This window comes from Anser anser (assembly GCF_964211835.1).
Source record: "Anser anser genome assembly, chromosome: 2".
Classification (NCBI taxonomy): Eukaryota; Metazoa; Chordata; class Aves; order Anseriformes; family Anatidae; genus Anser; species Anser anser.
This window is the reverse complement of record NC_139721.1, coordinates 129,354,770-129,377,090: the sequence shown is the minus strand read 5'-3', so window position 1 is coordinate 129,377,090 and position 22,321 is coordinate 129,354,770. Positions and strand designations below refer to the sequence as shown.

Sequence of the window (22,321 nt, the reverse complement as noted above, 5' to 3'; positions counted from 1 at the left end):
GCATAGAAGCTTTTTCCACTGTTACTCTATACTCACCACTTTTTCTCTCTGACTGCTTTAAAACCCATTGAGATATTGTCTCAGGTCAACCTCCTCCTTTTTTCCTTCTTTTCTTTCAACTCTCTGCACTTCTGTCTTTTTCATCTGGCTTAGCTTTCTTCCAGATAGTTTTCTCTTAACATGTAATGTCACTTACAGATTACTCCAGAGGTGGAAAAAAAAACAACAAACATTTCCTTAGTGTGCCCAACAAGACTGTCCTGCCTCTTGTGGTTGTTGGGGTAGTGATAATCTGTTCTGATACCATTTGGATATTTTGTGTTGAAATGAACAATATCAATGCTGTATGATTTGATTTGAGAAGTCCTGTACAGAAAGAACAAAAAAAAAGAACTCATTTCATGGTATTCAGTGTATAAGACATTAGTCCTATACACTTCAGTGTTAAGACAGAACAGTCCAGACCCATCTTAACAGCTTGATGTCTGTCATTTTGCTAATTAACCAAAAACAAACACAGTGGCCAAAACATGTGCTAACTGCAGTAAGTAGATCCACAGATAACAACTATGAGACTGGAATAATCCTTCTTAAATGTGAATTGCCTTGGGTAAGCCGAATACAGATTTAGTCTTCTCTGACTATTTTAGCCTCATTTGGGCATCCCTTTCCCCTTTTGTAAAAAAAATGGCTCCTAAACATGCACATAGAAACCAAGATCCTAATCTCATTTCCTTTACATTCTTTTAATGGAGTTGCAGTGTGTGTTAGAATGGCTGGAAGTGGCTTGAATAGGTTTAGGAACCCAAGAACAGGCTTTGCGTCAGAGGGACTATCTGAATGCGTGCCTTCTGGCTGTCTGCGTGCCAGTGCAAGCGTGTGACTGCATTCCTACTTACAGACAGTAAACTGAGCGACTATCCCCAGGTGGAGAGACGGGGCAGAAACGGTAAGTATGCAGTGTACGTACAGTGGAAAAGGAGTAAATACCTATTTGCCCAAGGTAAAATGCTAGCTGACTGAATTTATTAGCTGCCAAATTTGTTCGGAGCCTCAGCTGCGAGCTGGCTTGCACGGGCGCGGGGCTACGGTTCACTGCATGCCTTTCTTTGAAGGCCTCCACTCGCCGTGTAATTCCTTTCTCCCTCTCTTCCTCCCTCCTCCCTGCAGATCATTCTGTGTTTCTCCCCGGCGGATGCATGCTGAGAGCTCCAGCTCGGAAGTTCCCAGCCATCGTGAGCTGCCTGGCTATTGACTGGCTTCGGCCGTGGCTGCAGGAGGCCCTCCGCTCTATCCGCAGGAGGCTCATTGAGGAACTGAGGGGTCAAGGTACAGAGCCTCCAGCTTGTCAGCCTTGTAAGAAAGCAACAGAGATCATTGAAAGATCGATAACTGAATAAGCTGGAAGAAAAAAAAAAAAAACACAATGCTTTTTTTTCACCCCTTCTTGCATACTTGTTGTCCTCAATTTTGTCCAAGCTCACCCTGCTGGAAGCTGCATTTTTGGGGCATGTCACTGCCCCGGTCCTTCAGAGGAATTTAGAGAGGTCTCACAGGCAAAAAAGTGAGTGGAAAAAGAAAAGGGCATTGTAATTTATAGCACACTCGTCTTTGCAGAATCCTTTAGTTCTAGAATGTTTAGGATCTTCATAGGTTGAGAATATATTTAACCCTTCCCAACATAGTAAAATATATATACTAGTGCTGTACCAATGAGGCTCCAATTTTGCAATGCACAGTCCAGGCTACCTAAAGCAAAGCTGCAAGTTTTCCTTCAGTTCAGCAACCAAGCAGGTGAAAATTTCCCCTGGAACCACACGACAAATGCATTTAGAGCTTTAATATCTGGGTACTTACTCCCTCGTTGCTCCTGATCAGTCTGGAGTGTGACTTTTTGTAAGGGGGGGGGGGGGGGGGGGAGGGATTAAAATAATGATAATAATAAAAAGCCTGCAGGTGTCTGGGCACGCAAGTGCTGCGGGCCAGGGGTAGAGGCTGCTCCGCGGCGTGCTGGTGCCTCCTATAGGACTGCAAGGGAAGCAGAGGGCTGTGCTAAGCCTCCTCGCTTGTGTTTTCCACCAGCACCTCCTGCTTTATTTTAGCAGCTTACAGAAAATTTGAAGTGTGAGTAGAAGAGCTATTTGCTGTCCGGTGCGCTATGTGGGGTTTTTGTCTTTTTTTTTTTTTAATATGATACCAATCTGCATCTTCCCATTTATTTTTAAAGAAACTGCAAAGACAATATGGAAAAAAAAAAAAAGAAAATAGAAATTTGCTTTTTTTTTAATTTTATTTTCTGATCCTTAACTAATTATATTTTGCTCCTTTGAAAATACATCTGGTCATCAGAATTTAGGCCTTTAATACTGAAACTTTTTTTTTAATAGTTAAGGACTATATTTCTATATAATTCCAGTTCTTTAGGAAAGAATTCATTGATGTCAGCAACCATTTGTGAGCCTCTTTTGCACATAGGTGCTAATTGTTCCCAGTAGATATCTTTCCTGTTCAGTTCCCAGCAAGTGAAATAAATGGCAGGTAATGAAACAACATGATGCTGTATTGCTCGTGAGTGGAGATATCTGTGTCGTCAACATACGTGGTGCAGTACGTGGTGCCTGAGTCATGCCTGCGTGTGCAGCCAAACAGAAAAGCAACAAAGAGAGCAGAATGTAAAAAAGTATTAGGAGGAGACAGGAAGAATTGGAAAGTGATGGAAAAAGTGAACCCAGAGCACAGAGGTCATAAGGAGGTGTGGAAATAAGAGACACTATGACAGTGCTATAAGAGAAGAGGAGAGGGGCTCAACTGGAGGAGAAGAGGATCAAAACTGAACTAGGAAGGTGAGAGAGGTGTACAGCAGATAGAGGATGAATAAATGGGAAGTGAAGGGAGAATGGTCACAGAAAGGTAGGTAGTAAAGGGAGCAGGTTCAGGAGCATTGCAGAGGTATTAGGCTATCAGGGTAAGAGGAGCAGGATGGCAAAGGATCACCCCAAAGTACAGGGAATATTGGCTGCAGACTGCCATCCCTGGTCTGTCAGAGATTTATAGCAGGTGGCCTCCTTTTCTGGGCCCTGGTGCTGCTGTGTTGATACAGTTTCTCTTGCTCCATTTCAGATATCTCAGGAATTTTGTTTGTTTCTAGTATAAAAATTGTTAGCAACAACTCATGTGTGCCTGAAACATACTATAACTGTGCTGCCCGTCATGAAGAGCAGTGCAAGATCAGTAATTATCTTGGCATAATTGACACTTAGCTCTTAATTACCCTGTTTCAGTATTAAAAAAAAAAAATAGTAATTGTTAGATTTTTTTTTTTACTGTATAATTATATTTCATATTATTTTTAATTAAGGTATCTTGATGTTAAGCTAATGATTTTTTTTCCTCCTAAATGTTCTGTACAGATATGTCACTACCTGATGAGGGTGTGGGAAATATCTGGGTTTAAACGCTAAGGGAAAACCGGGAAAAAATCAAGGTGATTGTGAGAATTGGGAAGGAAGTCTTGGATTCTCCATCTCTGTATTTTCAAATCAAGTCCAGGTACTTTTCTGGAAGATACAGACTATCTGGGGAAGGAGGCTGCAGACTGAGCTTAGCAGGGAGATGGTGAGCTGCTCTGAAGGATGGTGTGAAAGTCCTGTCTGCCTTGCACGAAAGTATCTGGACAGAAAGAAGTGGTGATCCTACCTAGTTCTGGTGCCAGCTGAAGCTTCCAGAACATAGGTCCCATGCTCTCCTTTTCACTCAGGACACTGGCCAAATTGTGGGTTAAGAGGTAGACAGTTCAGAGATGGTCGGAGGGAAATGGAGAGTATCAAAAATTTAATTGATTTGGATGTCTTCAGTTTCCTTCAGAGAAAATAAAGGAAAAGAGCCCTCTTCTGTTTCAGTACTCAAATTGCTGAACTTACATGTAAAAAGAGCACAAGCAAAGAACACTGCAGCAATACTGAAATACATATACTGAGCTTAATGAACTTACATACCTTATTTGGTATAAAACATGATCTAATGTATTTTAACATAAATATTTCATCTCTGTATTCAACATGACATAGTCTTCCTTATTCAGCTACTTTCACATATCAGCACTGAGTACAGAATAAAAGAACCAGAATTATTTAATCAATCCCTTTTAAAATAAATTTGGTGTACATCTCTGCTATATGCTCTGAATATATATTTTGCTGCTGCTGTCTTGCGTGCTGCTTCTTCGTGTTTTAGCACTAAACATCACATACTATTAAGCATACCAAGGATAAATTAATTATGTTCTTAGTGTAACATACTCCAAAGTGTTTTACAACATGTGATATGGGAAAGAAGTCTAAAACAACTTTTTCCCTTCTCCCCTTGTATACTTTTCCCCATACACACATATACTTCCCAGTTTTCTCATCTTTTTGAAGCTGCATTGGTGTTACTCCCAGGCTTGATAATGGCCTGCAGGATGCATTCAAGTTCAGGGACGCTGCTCTTTCTTGATTTATCATGATTTGATTTGGTAAGGACAGATTTACATCTTTAGGAAAAAATGGAGGAGGATGCAGGCAAAACTCCTGTCTAAGCTCTCTTAGAAACTTCAAATTTTCACTTTTGCACCTGTCAGTCAGGCAAGGCCTAGAATAGAGAGATTGTATATGAATGAACAGGCATCACCCTTATAGTTTCTTTCAGATTTTATATAGCTTTATTGCTCAGTAGTTTGGGGAACTATCGAATTTGATTCAGAACTCTATTCTTCATTATTGGCTTCAAGCTACGGTATACTTTTTAGTGAACTGCAGTTAAATCAGATTTTGTTACTGTATCAATTCTTTTTTTGTTTGATTTTTTGTAATAAGGCTAAATTAGCAATAATAATTTCCTTTGCCTACAACCCTGAATGGGCATATATTGAAAAATACAATGTAGTATTAGGGGAAAAAAAAAAAAAAAAGAGAGAGATAAATGAATGGCAGAATAAATAATTTATGCTAATGAAATTACTGCAATTAGTAGTTCCACAATGACCCTTTTAAAAGCCACAGCTGTTAATGTCAGGAAGTGCTGTCACTGCTGACCTTATCATAAGAGAAAGTGACAAATTGGAAATGCAGGAAAGACCAATCATCAAAGAGGTCTGTTCGGGAACGATTAGTGTTTTCTGAAAAACAGTGTGAATTACAACCAGCTGCTCTCTGGCTCGGCATGTCTCCCATGCTGTGCCATTTTGTTAAGCTCGATAACAATAGTTATTTTGCCCCATTGAGACAAGTTGTCTCGGGCCACTTCCAGCTCTACCGAAACCCACTTCTTCCCTCGCTGATTTACAAATGAAACTGTTGTTTGAGGGCTTTTCAGGGTTGCTGAGTAGAGACCTCTCATAAGGATCATGTGTGAGATGGTTGTCTCTCTTAGGAAGATCTGTATGGCAGGGTATGCATATCATAAACAATGGGGAAAGGAGAGAAAGGCTGTAAGAGATTTAAGTGTGAAGCCAAGTGCTGGTCAAATCTGCATAAAATGTCCAATCCTACTGACCACTCTTGCTTTTAGAAACAGCTTTTTTTGGAAGTGTGTGTGATATTAGATGAATTTATGCTGGTTTTGCTTCAACTATTTTTTTTAACTTGTAAAGCAATTTATTTCTGCTTTCCCCAAATGCAGATCATTCTTCGTTTAGTCCTTGCTTTAATTTCTGTTGTAGTAATCACAGGTGAAATATGTATTCTTTCAAACTAGCCTTTTAAAGTCAAAAGAAAATAGTGAGGTTTCTTACTGAGAAAAAGGGCAAGCCTTTCTGCACCAGCCTGATTGTAATATTAATGATGTAGGCTTAAAACATTTAACTGCATCAACAACTACTCATGAGCAATTTTCCCAAAGTTCTCTAAGCATTATTGACAATGCTTTGGTAAATTATGTGTGACTTTCCTAAGAGTTGGTGTAGCTCATTTAATTCATATTAATTGATTTTTAGGCTTCCCTTGATTAATTGAACTGGGTTCATCTTGAACAGAATGCAATAAATAATCATTAAAATGAGGGAGATGTGACTCCACAAATTATAAAGTTAAGTATGCTAGAAGTCATAGAGGACAAAATGAAAGTTAGTTACAATGATGGAGTTAAATAGGCTTTCTTAATATTTCTCTGTTCATTTTGCATACAGTATTCCTGTTTAGACATGTAAATGGATATATTCTAATGGTATAAGTAGATAGAATCCTTTAAAACAAGCAAAAATTAATTTTGGGTGTTTCTTATTACATCTTTATCCAAGGAAAGTATACTGTAATTCAAAGCAATGTAGTAGCATCTTGTATTTGCTAGTTTAGTTTTCCAAAAATTTAGGAAAAGAACCTTTGAGCTTCAGCTCTCAGCCATGCCTTCCCCCTCTAAAGACAGGGATTTTACCTCTGCTCAGGACCATGCAGCTAAATGACCACCTGGAGCCATTTTAAATACACATAGCCCGTTTTGATTACCATATAGTCTATGAAAAGAGTTTTCCAGTCCCACTGCTGCATTTTCCTTCCCGCGATGAAAAGGAAAGCTCACATGATTCTGTGCGGTATCCAGTACAGCCCCTGCAGCTGACTGAGCTTCCGACCTGCGCCCTCCTCCACTTCCACAGGGTTGCCCTGGGGCCCTTCTGCAAGGTGCTGCCAGCTTCTGCTCTGAGCTGGAGGCGTGCTTCTTGGGCTGATGCATGGGTAGCATCTGGGGAAGGGAAAAATACCAACTCCAGTGCTGTTCAATCCAAAGTTAATGGCATAAAAAAATCCATTTCCCTCTGAATAGGAATTTGACGATATACAAGGAATGTAGAGATCAGTGTGATTACAGTAACAACTGCATTTATTTTTTTTAACCTATACAGGATTTTTTTATTATTTTTTTTAGGCAGGATTTCCAGAGGTGAAATGGAAAATCAATATAGTTTTAACTCTGCATATGGCAGCATAGAGACTGACATCATCTCTGGTTTTAGCTTTTAGGGGTATTTATTCAGAAAATGTAAGCATGGTGAAGCACTTAGCTCCTATGGATCTGAAGACTTTACGAATGCCAGCACAGAATTAACTAACTTGTATGCAAAAAAGTTGTGGGGAGAGTCACTTAGGTTTTAATAGCTTTTACATGCTGACAGAATTATGTTTTGGGTAGACTCTGATGAATGTTTTTGTGAATGAGCCATCTTTAACATAACCTTTTCTGACATTTTTGAAACATTTCTTTGCTCCTGTTTTTCATTTGTTCTTGTTCCTTGGGTATGTGCAGCCACTCGTCCAGGACTCCATCTGTGATTTCATGGCTTATGCCCACACCAGTGTGAAGACGCCGATTGCCAAATACAATCAGAATAAGAGGCGATACAATTGCACCACTCTGATGAGTTTCCTGGAGCAAATCGGACTGTTTAAGAGCCTACTGGGGAAAAAACATGAGAGCACATGGAGCACTTGGTGAATGGTATACAAAAGCTGAAGGCAACAGCTTCTCAGGTAATCTGTGAAAGTCACAACTTTTTCTTTCATTCTTTATAAATAATCTGGATTTTATTGCTAATAAAACATAGTTCAGACTGCACCTTTTAATTAGACCAATTAGTTGCAGGATGGTACCTTTGTGTTTCATTGAAATTACATGATTTTGGAAACTTTTTTCTTCACATGGAAGCTGTTTCAGCTTTGTAGCTGGCTGTGGAAGGAGGGGTTTATCCATTTGATCAAGGACAAAGTCTGGACAGACTGGGGGTGGGGGGTGGGAGGGCTGGGGGGGAGTAGAGGGTGTGGTGGTGGTGGTGGTTCTGCCTGTGGCTCATTTGTAGCTAGTTGGTCCAAAAGACAGAAGGGGTGGAGACTGCTTTTGAAGCCTTTCCCCACCACACAACCTGTTCCTTAGTCTTTTGTGCAGCTGCTCGTGACAAGCCATAGTCATGGAATTTCTTTATTCCAAGTAGAAAGTCTGTGTTTTACGTGAAGATTGCAAATGAAATGCTTGGTTACATCCTTGCATGGCATTGTAGCTTTGCGCTGCTGCAGTGCGGTTAACAATGGGAGCTGACTGGCTTATTCCCACGTTTCAAGCTGGAGCTCCGCAAAAATAAATGGTCAGTGGAAAAGGATGACTGCTCTTTTATAGTCTATTTTTAATAAGATATTTTAAGTAAATGATTAAAACATTTTTTCCTCTGAATTCTAATGTGATGATGACTGAATGGTAATTTGACAACTTCAAGTGCAGAATGCTCCTATCTAGCCAGCTACCTGAACACTAAAGCATTTCTGTCCCTGTACTCTGGAGCTCTAGAGGAGAATATCAAATGCAGCACTGTTTAGATTTTCAGAAAGAACTACACATAAAATTAAATCATTAAAAAAATAAAGTGAGTGGAGAGGTTTGGGATCTCTACAGTCATCTGTTTTGACAAATTCACTTTTACAGCTTTGTCTGCTCACTTCAAGATGGACAAATTTTGGAAATATGAATTTTTTAGGTTTTGTAATAGAATTCAGGGGTCCACCAAAGATGAACAATGCTCAAGAATTTCAGTGTGACAAAAGTTTAAGGCCTCTAATATTTGTCGTCTTTATCACCTCTATCCAGATCAGGTCAACGAGAGTCTCTTCTGATTAAGATTTAGCTTTTTATCACAAAGAGCTGTAAGATAAAATGCTTGGAGAGACATGGAAAAACTAAAAAGCAGGTATTTAAAACATTTGCATTACATGTGGAAAGATTGTGTCGCTTGGATATATTTATACAGGTTTCTAGCCTGGCAGGCTGTAAGGTAAGTTGTTCTTTCATCAAACTAACAAGTAGTCTTTGTTAATCAATCTCTGAGTCTGTCTTAACCTTTCAGCAAACCTCTGCTTGAATTGTCTGCTCAGAGTGATTACTAAGCATTTTCCAGAATGTCCTCTTGCTTTTTCATTTGTACCTTTGCTCAGTCCTGCAGCAGAGTCTGGTTGCACTGCTGAGACACCTGGTTACAAAACCAGCAACTGGACAGACATTTGAGCACCCTGAGGGAGCTGTGGAGTCCCTGGTGGGTGCAGTTAGACTGTTCTTATTCAGTTCTCCAAGTCATCAAAATCCTGTGCGAGCTAAAATGTGGAGCTGTCGTATGGAAATAAAAGAGGAAAAGGTGACACTTTCCGTACTAAGACCCATGAAACGTATGTGAATCTTATTTTCATTTTCAGCTTTTTGGGGCATATGTGGTAGAATCTCTCAAGAGTGATACCTAATGGCCCTCACTCCCAAATAATGCATTACCTTTTGCCCTGTAGGTAGAAGGTCTAAAATCCAAACTTGCTTCTGAAGACGCAGAACTGCAACTGAGAAATCAAGATGCTGAAGTTTTGATTGCTAAGATAGGGTTTCAGACTGAGAAAGTGAGCCAAGAAAAGGCCATTGCTGATGAAGAGGAGCAAAAGGTCAGCCTAATTCCCCCATTTAGTGCTGTTGAGCTATATTTAGCACAAAATAAACCTTTTTAGGTGAACAGTTTTGAACAACTTCCTCTCCAGGGAGCATAAAGTCTAAAGAATTATTATACTTACACATGTAACAGCATTTCACACCATGATTACCACTTGACCTTTCTTTACATTATGCCTTTTCCCAACCTTTTAGCTGTTTTAATGAGATGAAAGAACAATAAATACTGAGCTCATTCAAGCATTTAATGGATGTGGATCTTGAGAATCAGACCTATTTGTAATACAGTAAAGGTCAGAGAGTCATCTCTGAGCACTTCAGATTTCTAAAGGCTTTAAGGCTCTAGGTGAATTGAACAACTCAATTGATACAAAAGTCCATTCCAGTACATTGCAATGTTGCAAGGTGCAAACCTTGAATTTTAAGCTTATAATAGCATTTCTAATAGTATGTGTCTTCAGTGTTGAATCTTCCTCCTTTTCCTCTCAGTTAAGACTAGTAACATTAGTTATCAACTTCCATATTGGAAACAGAGAGGTTTATGTCTATTAGCACTCACCACAAAATAGACAGAAATGTCCCATCGCAATTCTAAAATTTTAATCTAATTTTAAAGCACCATTTTTGAAAAAAAAAAAAAAAGTTGTGGTATTGAATGCTATGAACTGAAGTTCCTCTATGTTAAAATCTGAAGGGCTCACTCAACTCTGTCACTTTGCTACAAAACCTAATGTCCATTGTGCCATTTATCAATACTGCAAAGAGGAAATTTTAAACGACTCACAATAGCACTTAACACCTGATTTTGAGCTATGGAAGCTTCAAGTTGCCAAAACCTTTGTAAACAGTCTTCAGATGCTGGTGAACAGGGAAAACTATACTGTCTGGAAGCAATTAAAACCGTCTTTCATTCTCTTCTGTTTTGCTTCCTTAAAATTTGTTGTTAGGTGTTATTTAGTGCTTTCAGTAATGACCTTATGTCTCATCTTAATTTTATTGAAAGAAAAGTGATTTTTGCCACTGATATAAATGAAGACTAGGTCAGGACCTTTACGTTTCTTGGGTTTATGTTAATTACGGACTTCAGCCTTTCACTGGTCCATGTCTTCTATAGGGTTTAAAAAATTGCAATGAAATTTAAAGTCAAAATAGTGCAATTAATTAAGCTTGCACAAACTGAATCAGAAAGCTCAATGTCCTACCAACCACTTTTCAGTGATGCTTTTCCCGTATTGGTTCCATATGCTGCTGATGCATTTAGAATGATCAAAAAAACACCCTTAACAATTCAAATTACTTCATTAAGCAACTAGATGAAACACAGAGTGATTATTGTGGGAAAATCACACCTCTGGGCAACTTTGTTTCAGGGACGAGGTTCAGCACATGACACAAATGATTACTGTACTCCTCTGTTCATTGCTTTATTGCACTTCTGAAATGTTTCCATTGGAACAGAAGCGTCATTTTGTGCTACATTAATCTAAAACTATTTTATAAGGTTGATGATGGTTTCTAAATATTAATCTTCTCCTATAATTTTTGTTACCAAAAAAAAAGTGTATCAGCAAATGAAAATTCATCTTCTGGGTAAGTAATATGTGAATAATATTCATAATTGATTAAATCTGCCACCCTTTTAAAAATTATCTTGGTTTATCTTTTCTGTAGGTTTCAAACTGAAGCTTATTAAGGTGGTGGTTTGTTTTTGTTTTGTTTTGTGTTTGGTTTTTTTGCTTGTTTGTTTGTTGAGTTTTACAGCATTTAAGCCACTAAACGTCCTAGAGATAGTGTCTTAGAGTTAAGCATTACCTAAGAAAAGATGAAGAATGGAAGTCACTTTAGATCAGACTCATCAGGAAAAGTGGGGTCACTCTGGATACCTCATAAACATGGTAGGGCTACATATCCATACAGTAATCAACAGGGGTCTGATTATGAACGTCATGCTGCTGAGGTTTAAAATAGTGAGCAGTAATGCTGCTGTCACTTTTCAGACTGTTTATGCGCTGTGAATGATGCCAGCCAGAGACATTTACAGATGATGATGCATGTGCCATTACTTCTTAAAATGGGCCCTACCCCTTCAGAGGAAAAAAACAAGCAGAGCACAGTGTAGTTAGGATGGGGGGGCAGTGACATTAGCTGAGGATTAGGAATAAAGATCAATCCAGACTGACCAGCATTTTTGATTTAACTCCCTCAGCTGAAGTACACTCTTTATTTACATGGTGTGTTTGAGCCACTCTACTCATGGTCTGATTGCTAAGGGCACATACAAGGGGCACACTGCTTCCAGCTTTTCTAACAGTTTAGCTGTCATTTAAGAGCTCTATACTGCTGAAATTATTGATGTGAAGGGGACTAAACTTCTTGAGAAATAATGAAAAACTCCTTCATCTCTTTGTGAGGGGAAGTAGATTTGAGAAATACTTTTCTAAGCCTTAACTGCAACCTACCCTGTTTACTTTTTCCTCCTCTAAGAAAAATAAGTGTAGTACTTGTTCATCTGGCTAGATCTTTAATGAGCTTGACCAAACGAGCATCTTAGCTAAGTTTTAAACTTCTTCCTTTAAATTAATTTCAATTACATGGGTGTCAAACCATGTTAGAAACCATATAAACAGATCCAAAGCTGTAACTGTATATGCACTATTTAATTTTGAAAATATGTTTTGGATAAGATGCAAACCAATAAACATAGGGAATTTCATCCTAAAAAGTACACCAGTTCTGTTCAGCACTTTTCTTTCATAAGAGACAAGAAAAGGATTCAACGTTATTACTAACGTTTGTAATGTAATATTAATTTTAATTTTTTATTGTTTCCGCGGCTATAATGTCTGTGTGTGTCCCTTGTAATAAATGTATACATGGAAAGTTCCCCTGATAATTGTACGGCCAAGTTTTGTAAGGATATCAAAGTCTTACAGGGGCTTGTTACTACCAATGCATAATGCTTGATCCAAATGTTAACATAGTGATCATTGTAATATCTTTTTTCTCTATAATTAGACTTTATTTAAGCAAGACCTAACAGGAAATGTGCCTGTGAGATGAGCATGAAGTAGAAGGATAAAGATGAACTTCAGCCTTAGGCAATGTATCCTTAGAAGTGTGCACGGTAATCTCCCAAATATGCAACTGCAGATTATACAGAATGCCCTCCAGGGTTACTCTACCAGATAGATTTGCACCAATGAAATCATAATCAGCTTTTAAACAGATAATTAAATCAGTGCACAGAGTTGTGGAAGCACTCAGATTTCACTTAAAACTGATGCTAACTGATGTAAAGTCACTGATCTAAGCCACTGCTAAGCCAAAATAAGAGTTTTGACAAATATGCTTAGATTGGTATCTGTTTAATTTCCAAACCTGAAATTAAGCAAATACTGTTTTCATACGGGATATTTCCTTTTCTTCTGTTCCATTCCTTCTTTGAGGCCTATGGTTTCAGATACAGCACTGAAGAATTAAAAGAAAAAGTCAAATTTACCAAAAGATGGAGGCTGTTTTTGATGAATCCGATACATTTACCTAGACCTAAAAAATGCAGTCAGTGTTCTATTGGTTAGGGAAAACCACATTGCATCACCTGAATTTACTGTTGGATCCATGGTATTTTCTCAGATTTTCTAAAAGGGAAACCCTTTTAGAGATGAAAAATGGGGGAGTGAGGGGAAAAAATGTGATGGATCTCAAAATCTCATAATCTGTTGAAAAGTCTTCACTTCACCTTCCCATTTCTTGTTTATCTCCAGCTGCTGCATTTCAACATATACCTTTAAATGCTTTCAGCTTACCTGTTGAAATGGTGTAAGCTGGCGAGTTCTCCTATGTGTTTGGTAACTCCTCAAAAGTAACATGCTGCCCTAATATTCTCCAACTTTGTATTTCACATACCTTATCTGGTCTCCAGTTCTTCATTACTAAGTCCTTTGCATCCTTTGCAATCCTTTGATACCTTTGCATCCTACACTGTTGTATAGAGTCCTGACCAGGAGTACTTCTCAATTTTTGTATCTCACACAGTGATCTCCAGGTTCCTGTTGTAAACCTGGACCATTCACTATCTGATGTGTCTTCAGAAGTTTTCAGGGTCCTTTTTCCAAGTAATCTATATAAATAGGTGGTATTCCACATCCATATGGACATGCTTGGTCTTCTCATTTCAGCCTTCAGTGATCAACTTCCATATTGAAAAGTGAGGTTTACAGCTACATCTACCAGAAGGACAGTCTTCATACTATTTATTTTTCAGCAAGAGCTGTTAAAGGCTTATCTGGGGTAGGGAGGGGAACAGGATATGTCAATTGGTCTTGTAAATATATATTACCTTTCTCACAGCTGTACCTTTTTTATGTCCTTAGATATCAAGATGGCAAATAATGCATTACTGGTGATATTTTGTGTCATAACTTTCTAAGCAAGAACGAAACTGGGCATTACACATAATCTGTTAATTCAGTACCCATTTGAAAAACGTATACAGTTTATTATGGTCTCACTGAAATGAATAGAAATTATATAAAGCTGACGCTTAGTCCTCCCATGACAATGGTATGATAGCATGTTGTACTTCCTTATCCTGAAGGCTACGCTAAGCAGCAGTTGGTTAACCAAACCGGGAGGCTTAGTCTTACAAACACCAAACAGGACTTTGAGACAGCTGTCTTCCTTTCTGCTTTGATCTAGAGAGTGCTACCAGAATTGTGCTGAAGTGCTGTATTTTCTTGAGTACAACAATGGTGAAACATTCATCAGGTTAACTACACGTACATCTAATATAAGAGTAAGAATAAGACAAAGTTCAGAGGCTGGAATCAGAGCATCCTATGAAAAAGAGAATTTGAAAAATAAGTATTTCAGATATAGACCATTTTTAGCAGGTAAAGCAGCTAAAGTTTCTTGATTTTCTATTTGCAAAACTGAGCTGTGAAGGATGATGGTGAATACTCTGTTATTATAAGAACCCAGATAAAGAGTCTTTGATGATACAGGCAGTTGTCCATAAATATAAACAAAAGTTATTTCAGGTATACCTATCTAAAGCTATTTGTTTCCTACCTCCTTAGTTTATGTATTCATCTCTTTCATACTCAGTCTGTATTTTCTCCAAAAAAAGGGGGAGTCAGCAGGTTTCCATCTCATGCTGTTGTCCTCAAGGGCAGAGCAACATGCAGAGATGCTTCATGATTCAAAGCAGCAGGGAGGAAAGGAACTTCATATACCAAATTTTCTCTCTGGCTCAATGAGAATAAATGTGATCTAGCTACCCAGAGGTTAAAATACTGTTTTGGTACAAATAGCAGATACAATACAATGTGATAAGTAGTTCAGAAACCTGTTGACTTCTAGCGATTGTAGATGGCTGATTTGCGAGCACATGACACTATCTCCAGCTCTTCATTACCTTATCCCCAGAAGGCTTCCCTCCTGAGCAGCTGCATGGGTCAACTAACTTAGAGATTTACTGACACAAGCAGTGCCTGATGGAACTTCTGGTACTACAGAACTCAGCTGTAATTGAGGCTCCATTCCCCCAGCTCTTCTGTCATACGATGGCACAAACAGGAGATGTTCATTCTCACAATGCAGAACATATGGAGTCTAGAGCCAGGCACAAACCTGCATAACTGTCAGTTGTAGATGTCTTTTGTTTTGTTGTTGTTGTTCTTTGTCTGGTTTGTTTCATATAAAATAAAATAATCTGTTCTAAAATCTCTTTGCATATACAGACATTGCAATGCAACTGTGAGTGCTTCAGCAGCTCTAATTTGATTTACTGTCTTAGTTTTCAATATAAATCTTAAGATTCATTGTTTTAATAGGTGAGAGCAGTCCAAGGAGAAGTACATCAGAAACAGAAAAAATGTGAGGATGACCAGATGCAAGCCGAGCTGCTTCTTATTGGTGCTACAGCAGCCTTGGACATGCTTAATAAGGTAAAGATTTCACAGTTTGATGTCCGAAAACAATTTGTTCACTGTTCAAAGCTAAAAGGTCATTCCAGTGTCAAGTTGCCCAGCATGATCAAACTTCCATCATCTCTGGGCAGCAACAGGTACCTGACCTGGCTTTACACTTTGCGTCAGCCTACTTTGTCAAGTTGCACATAGGATTATAGAGCAAGGAAAGGGCTGTGATCATGAGTATTTTCACCTCAAAATATAATTAATGGTAGTCTTCAAATTGCTTGTAATCAGAAAGCTTCTGCAGAACAACATTGCTGTTGCACACTCCTACAACTGTTTCTCAGATCTTCTTTTTTCAGGTTAATTTTACAGTATTGAAAGCCTTCATCAACCCACCAATGTTATTGCTGCAGTAATGATTTTACTGGCACATAAAGGGATGTGCTCAAAGACCAAAGCAGGAACGCTGCAGAAGTCTTTATAGGAAAGGTAACGATCAGTGAGACATCATAGTATCTGAGATGAGAGAGGGGAAAAAAATAGTTAAAAATTTGAGCCAGAGATGGATAGACTAAATCACATCTTTGTTTTCTCACAGTTTGAGTCTATGGGGATAAGATCTGACACTGCATTGTCCTCTTTTATGTGGGCTTGGTGATAATCTTAAGCCAGCCTGGGCTCCATTGCAATTTATTAACAGGAAAAATAGAAGAAAAGTCAAAGGGAGAGAATTTCATGATATTTATCTGATCTCTAAAATTTTCTTAAGTGAGTCAAAAATCACAAAATATGTTTGTGAGGGTTAATATGTCCAGCTTTTTGGGGAAATTATATTTTTGTTTTGCACAACATTTCCAAAACAATAACCTAGTGCAGGATTCCAGTTTTGCGTTTGTGGTGAAAGTAGGAGAAAGCGTCTGGTTATCTGAAATGGAAAAGGGTTAATGTACTGGAACTTCTCTCAGGCTGATGACTTCTTGCAAACTTTAATCAGCCATGATAAGGAGGCATTCCTGAGAATTGTCTGAAAGTCATCAAGGAACATTTCTTGAAAGATCCAGATTTCAACCCAAATTATCTTCATACAAAATCCTTTGCAGCAGCTGCTCTCTGTGCCTGGGTTATCAATGTAGTAAAATTCAATGAGGTATATGTATTGTCAGTTCCTTTCTTTACTAACATTGATGGGAGAATTTCTCTTTTTAAAGGTCTTTATTATCTTAGTAAGCTTAGTGTTCTGGGGGAAATGCAACAGCAACCACAGATAGAGAGGGAGGTATTCAGTGCTTAACAACATGTACGCATGTGTTTATTTCTTGTAGAAGGCTGTAAAAGATGTGTGGCTGTCCCAGTCTTTTCAATTGTCATTATGACACAACAGTTGGGAAATATTCATCTCCAGATGTACGTTTCACTTGATAATGTCCATCTGAGTCTGGCTGTCTAGAATGTAAGACATGGAGTTCATCAGCAGTGATTCCCCTGAGCATGTGGTAGCAGGATTCCTCCATTCATCCTAGTTTGATAGCATACACATACCTCATATTATAGCATGTATTATACATCATGATATCATGTAATTACAAAATAGTAAGCAGCTACTCAATTTAGATATCTACTTAAACTTAATGCCTGAATTCCACCTGTATTCTAAACCATGAAAGTGTTGCATATAAATTTATTTTAGCTTGAGAGTAGACCCACCTTAGGGATGTACTCAGTTCTGCTTAAGATATACTTATATAAACTATAATTAAACCTCCTGTAGTCTTTAGGTAAATATTGAAAGAAATCTCTGCATGTTTCACTAATGTGTAGAAGGATGACTCTAAAGCAAGTATATATAATAAGAGACTAGCAGGATTATGTGAAAGACTTTCATCAGGAGTTATTTGCAATTTCAGTAATGAATGTGAGACCAAATTTTTGTCTAATGTACTTACATTGCATGCCTTCTCAAGCTGTATGGCGAGGTAGAGTTGAAGCGCTGTGCATTGGTCCAGGCAAATGCTCAGTTTGCAGTGGCTACAGAAAAACTAGAAGTGATTGGGAAAAAGCTTCTTTCAAGTACTGCTTTATTAATAAGCATTCTTCTCTAATATCTTGAGACCATTTAATTTTATTGATTTGTTGTTGTTGTTTAATTTAGTTGTTTTTTATTGATTTTATTCATAGAATCATAGAATCATAGAATATCCTGAGTTGGAAGGGACCCTTAAGGATCATCAAGTCCAACTCTTGATACCGCACAGGTCTACCCAAAAGTTCAGACCATGTGACTAAGTGCACAGTCCAATCTCTTCTTAAATTCAGACAGGCTCGGTGCAGTGACCACTTCCCTGGGGAGCCTGTTCCAGTGTGCAACCACCCTCTCTGTGAAGAACCCCCTCCTGATGTCGAGCCTAAATTTCCCCTGCCTCAACTTAACCCCGTTCCTGCGGGTCCTGTCACTGGTGTTAATGGAGAAAAGGTCTCCTGCCTCCCAACACCCCCTTACGAGGAAGTTGTAGACTGTGATGAGGTCTCCCCTCAGCCTCCTCTTCTCCAGGCTGAACAGGCCCAGTGACCTCAGCCGTTCCTCGTACGTCTTCCCCTCCAGGCCTTTCACTATTACTTCGTAGTTTCAATTATTAAGGATACCTTCACATTAAGCATTGTCACTATTTTTTCCTGCAAACCTACTAAAAAATTTGCAATGGTTTTGGCAGTAGTACACGAAATTGTTCATAAGAAATTCACTGAATTTCCTCAAAGCCATATAGGCCCAATTATACCCAATACATTAATAAACCAAAATGAGAATTGATATAACTGGTTGGCTATGATTTTTACTAGGTATATATGCCAAGTGTTATATATGAGTTAGGACCTATTGAACTATAGGAATAACTTCCAGAAAGGGTTTGGTACCTCATGTTTGTCTGTGTTTATGCTTGTCACTAATCATGTCATAAAAATGTCATCAAATCTCCTCTGATTTTTTGAATGACCTCCATACACATACACACATCTCCACACTCATAAGAAGTGGAAACTTTGACTATAGACTTCTACTGATGAAAGTTTTAGCTGTTATCTGAACAGAAGACTAGGTTTATTGCCAAGTATACATTGAATTTTTCAGAGGGATAATTTGTTTATTAATTATTCATTTAATGGAGTAGCTGCAACACAAAGCACTCTTGAAACAGACAAAGACATGTTGGGGTATCTTGAGAGATGGTAGGTGGAAGGAGTTCCTCTACTGCAGATAATTACCCCGACTTAGCAAACAAGGCTTTAAATCGTTCAAAAGACATGCCATTAATAGGCTTTAGAAGACTTTGACTTGCCTGAAGACTTTTTTTTTTTTTGTAATATTTAGATATGAAATCCTACAGTTTTAGCTACCAAGCAATAAATGAAGGCTGAAAAATTTTGTAATGAGGGGATTATTCTCACTGTTTTTCTCTTAAGGTATCAATTTAAGAGAATGAGTGAGATTTTCTTTTACTGAAAGACTTAGAAATCTTTGGGCAATCCTATCTGAAAGTTTCATTCTTTCTTTCAACAATTCCCTGTTATTTCTCCTGCTATCATAGTACCCAGCTTTTCTTGTTCTGAAGGAGATTCAGATTGAATGGTTAAGCAAAGATAGCATTCATTTCTTTTCCTCTTCTGGTACAACATGTATTTTGTACAATATGTTATACAGCCTTGTAACCTTGAAGTTGCCTATTCAGTTCAAAGCGCATCCGCACTAATGAAGCTTGTATCTACACTAAAAAATAGCTTGACTGAAAAATCATTTTTATTATTTCACACATCTATAGCAATGTATGTCTATTAAGTGCAAATACTTTTTGGACAAAAATGCCATTAATGTTTTCTTATATTTTTTTTTTTATTGTTAATTTTAATACACAGCAGTCACCCCTAAAACTCATGGAGTCTTATTTTTTTCCTTGCCTGGCCATATCTCAAAGCACCTTCTCTTTTTTAAGGAATCTTGCTGTTCAGTAAGCTTCCAACTTAGAGTCTAGTCCTGTCTTTTCATATTTATTTACTTCTCCTTTCATCTCTTCATAAATTTTGCTGGAGATGGTTAGCAGCAGTTTTTTTCTTAGCTGTGCTGAGTTCCTACTGGGAAGAATTCTGCACCACAGACAAAGCTGCAGTTCCCTCTGCAGTTATCTGTTTCCTGTGTTAGGCTAGCAGTTGACACGTTGTCATTTAATATGAGTATTTTTCCTAACTACTTTATACAACCCATAGTGCAAGTTCAGACAGGCTTCCTTTTACAAGGTGGGAGGTTCCAGTTAAAAGTATTATTTTTATAACTGATTCATACAATAGCTGATCAACTTGATGAACATTTTTAGGGAGCAGTAGCTATAACTTGTGATTCTCCAATAGCTATTACTCATAACAGTATGAACTCCTGAGCTCACAAGTCTATTGAATGGAGAGTACTATAGAATCATAGAATGGTTTGGGTTGGAAGAGGCCTTGAAAACCATCTAGTTCTAACCCCCCTGGCATGCTACACACTAGACTGGGTTGCCTAGTGCCCTATCCAAGCTGACATTGAACACCTACAGGGATGGGGCATCCACAGCTTCTCTGGGCAACCTGTTCCTGTGCCTCACCCCCCTCTGAGTGAAGAATTTGCTCCTAACATCTAATCTAAATTACTCCTCTTTTCGTTTAAAAGCTTTCCCCCTTGTCCTACCATTATCTGCCCGAGCTGGTGAAATTCACTGTTGATAAATGTAAAATAGTGTATATTGGAAGGAAAAAAAAATGAGCTGTTTGTGAATACGTCTTGATTATTGTTCATTCATTATTCTTGGACATTTTTAACCTCATCAATCAATGAGGTTGAAAAGTCAAGTTCAACCAGATGCAAGTTTGAAGGCTTGGTTTGAGCTGGAACTTTAGTTCACTAACCTCCAGGGGTTCATCTGATAATATTTTGTAAAAATAAAAAAAAAAAAAAAGTTTCAGTAAAAGAATAAAAAAGAAATATTTGTCTATGCAGTTTGTAAATAATGTGTGCTAAAATGTATTTGTAACAAGAGAGAAAGGTAAGAGAATGGTGTTTTGGTATAGTGAAAAAACGCTGCACACATTTTACTCAGAGAAACTTGCTTTGTGACTGAGTCCAGAAATCTGAAGATAGCAAAATAGGATTCAATTTTTATACGTGAAGGAACTTAAAAATATATATATATACTTCCATAATTCAGATTTTAATCTACCATTTAACTACTGAGGATATTGGTAAAATCTTGGTTTGAAGGTATATTATTCCTATCCAGAAAAGTCTGTTTGCTTCTCACAGTCCACGTGTTATATCTCATCTCTCAAGAAAAATGTACATCCTTCATTTTGTAATATTTTGCCATGTAATCTCCAAATATTTTACTTCAAAAGCTTCAATTACAGCACAATTCTTTGCACAGACCAATGCAAAATGATCGTTCAAATGTATTGCAAATAGTCCAGCTGGCAATAGGGTTCTCAACTTGTTTGTCATGCTGCTTTCTGTACTGATTGAAGAAGTGATTGAAGTTGCTTATTAGTTACAAACTACTTACCTATACATAGTCTGTATCCAAATAGGGCATACCGTGCATAATCTTATGCGTACTTGGACTAATGATGATTTATATATCTATTGTACTGATAGAAAGAGTGTAATTTCTTGTTCGTTGAGAGAATTTAAAATGTCATTTAAAGAAAAGACTTGAAAGTGATTGGAGTAACTTAGTTTTAATTACATGTTTAAATTATGCCCTATCTGATAGCTGTGTACCAGACTGGAAATGAGCAACGTGGCTATAAAAGCATAGTACGTATCATGAAGATGTGTATAAAAGCCTTTTTTTTTTTTTTTTCTCCCCAGGACTGGCAAGTAGATGAAAACATGAAAACAAAGTTGTAAATTAGCATGCAACAGAGCTTTTTTTTAAAAAAAAAAAAACTAGAAATCTTAACAGGAAGTTTAAGCATCTGGAATTATAAGAAGCTGGGGCTGTGTCACCTGCTTTACAAAATGTTAATCCAATAAGTTTCAAATATAAAAAAAAAATAAAATTGTATGGCTGACAGATGCATTTCCACTGACATCCGGTCTTTAGTGCCCAGTTTTCTACCTAGAGGATTGAGGATAATGACAGGCTGAAACATTAATAAAGTTCAGTAGGTGGATTGAACCCTGCAGATTGGTAGGTACAGAGCAGGGTCCTTTCCTGCCTTTGCAGTTCTGCTTTTTAACAGAATTCACATTCATTAATTCCATGAAATCCAACAGTAGTCTTGGTTTAGTTTTAACCATAGTTACAGCTGGCATTTCATAGAGCCTCCATGTAGCTTTCAGGGTTTAGTTTTTTTCTCCATCTAAACATACAGAAAACATGGTCAACAAGGAATAATTTAGTCTGCAGTTTTTCATTCCTACTAAATATCCTATATGTGATTGAGGAACTGTAGTGTCCAGCCTTACATTTAAAATCAGCTTGAGTTCCTCAGCTGGAAACTTGTATTAATCCCAAAGCTAAAGGACATGATGTTCAATACAATTTCCCAAGGTGAGGTCTGTTATGTACAGCAGCAGCATTAACCTTGATTAGCTGATGAAAAGATACAAGTTCAGAATGAAACCTTGACTTTCTGCTGGTTTCCATTTTTAGAGTTAGCATGCTGTATAAATATTCACCAATGTCTTCCTCTTTCTCAGAGGGACTTACATCTAGCAAACTTTCATCAGCTCCATTTTTCCAACCATGGTAACTTCTTGATCTTCTTCATTTAATATTTTGATTCAGTATTTTGTAATATGCACCTCTGTCCTGTGCAAACAGTTCCAAGTGGTTCATATCAGGCATCTTAACTCACTGTATAAGGGAGTCTGTGAAATGAGCATACAGAGAAGGCAAACTTGTATTTATTCTGAAAAACAAAGTACAATGGAGGCATTT

At 37.9% G+C, this 22,321-nt stretch overlaps 1 protein-coding gene across 4 annotated transcripts in view; it reads left to right on the top strand.

The window, feature by feature from the left end:
* The window catches only part of DNAH11 (dynein axonemal heavy chain 11), a 139,143-nt gene that overhangs the window by 73,568 nt on the left and 43,254 nt on the right, over positions 1-22,321 (top strand). The window contains exons 1-5 of one of the 4 annotated variants that reach the window (XM_083822447.1): positions 1,369-1,564; positions 3,411-3,549; positions 7,276-7,499; positions 9,291-9,437; positions 15,276-15,389. In XM_083822447.1, coding sequence (XP_083678573.1) covers positions 7,449-7,499; positions 9,291-9,437; positions 15,276-15,389 — 312 coding nt within the window. In that variant the 5' untranslated portion in view covers positions 1,369-1,564; positions 3,411-3,549; positions 7,276-7,448. The other 3 variants (XM_083822446.1, XM_083822445.1, XM_083822448.1) reach the window with 3 other exon arrangements.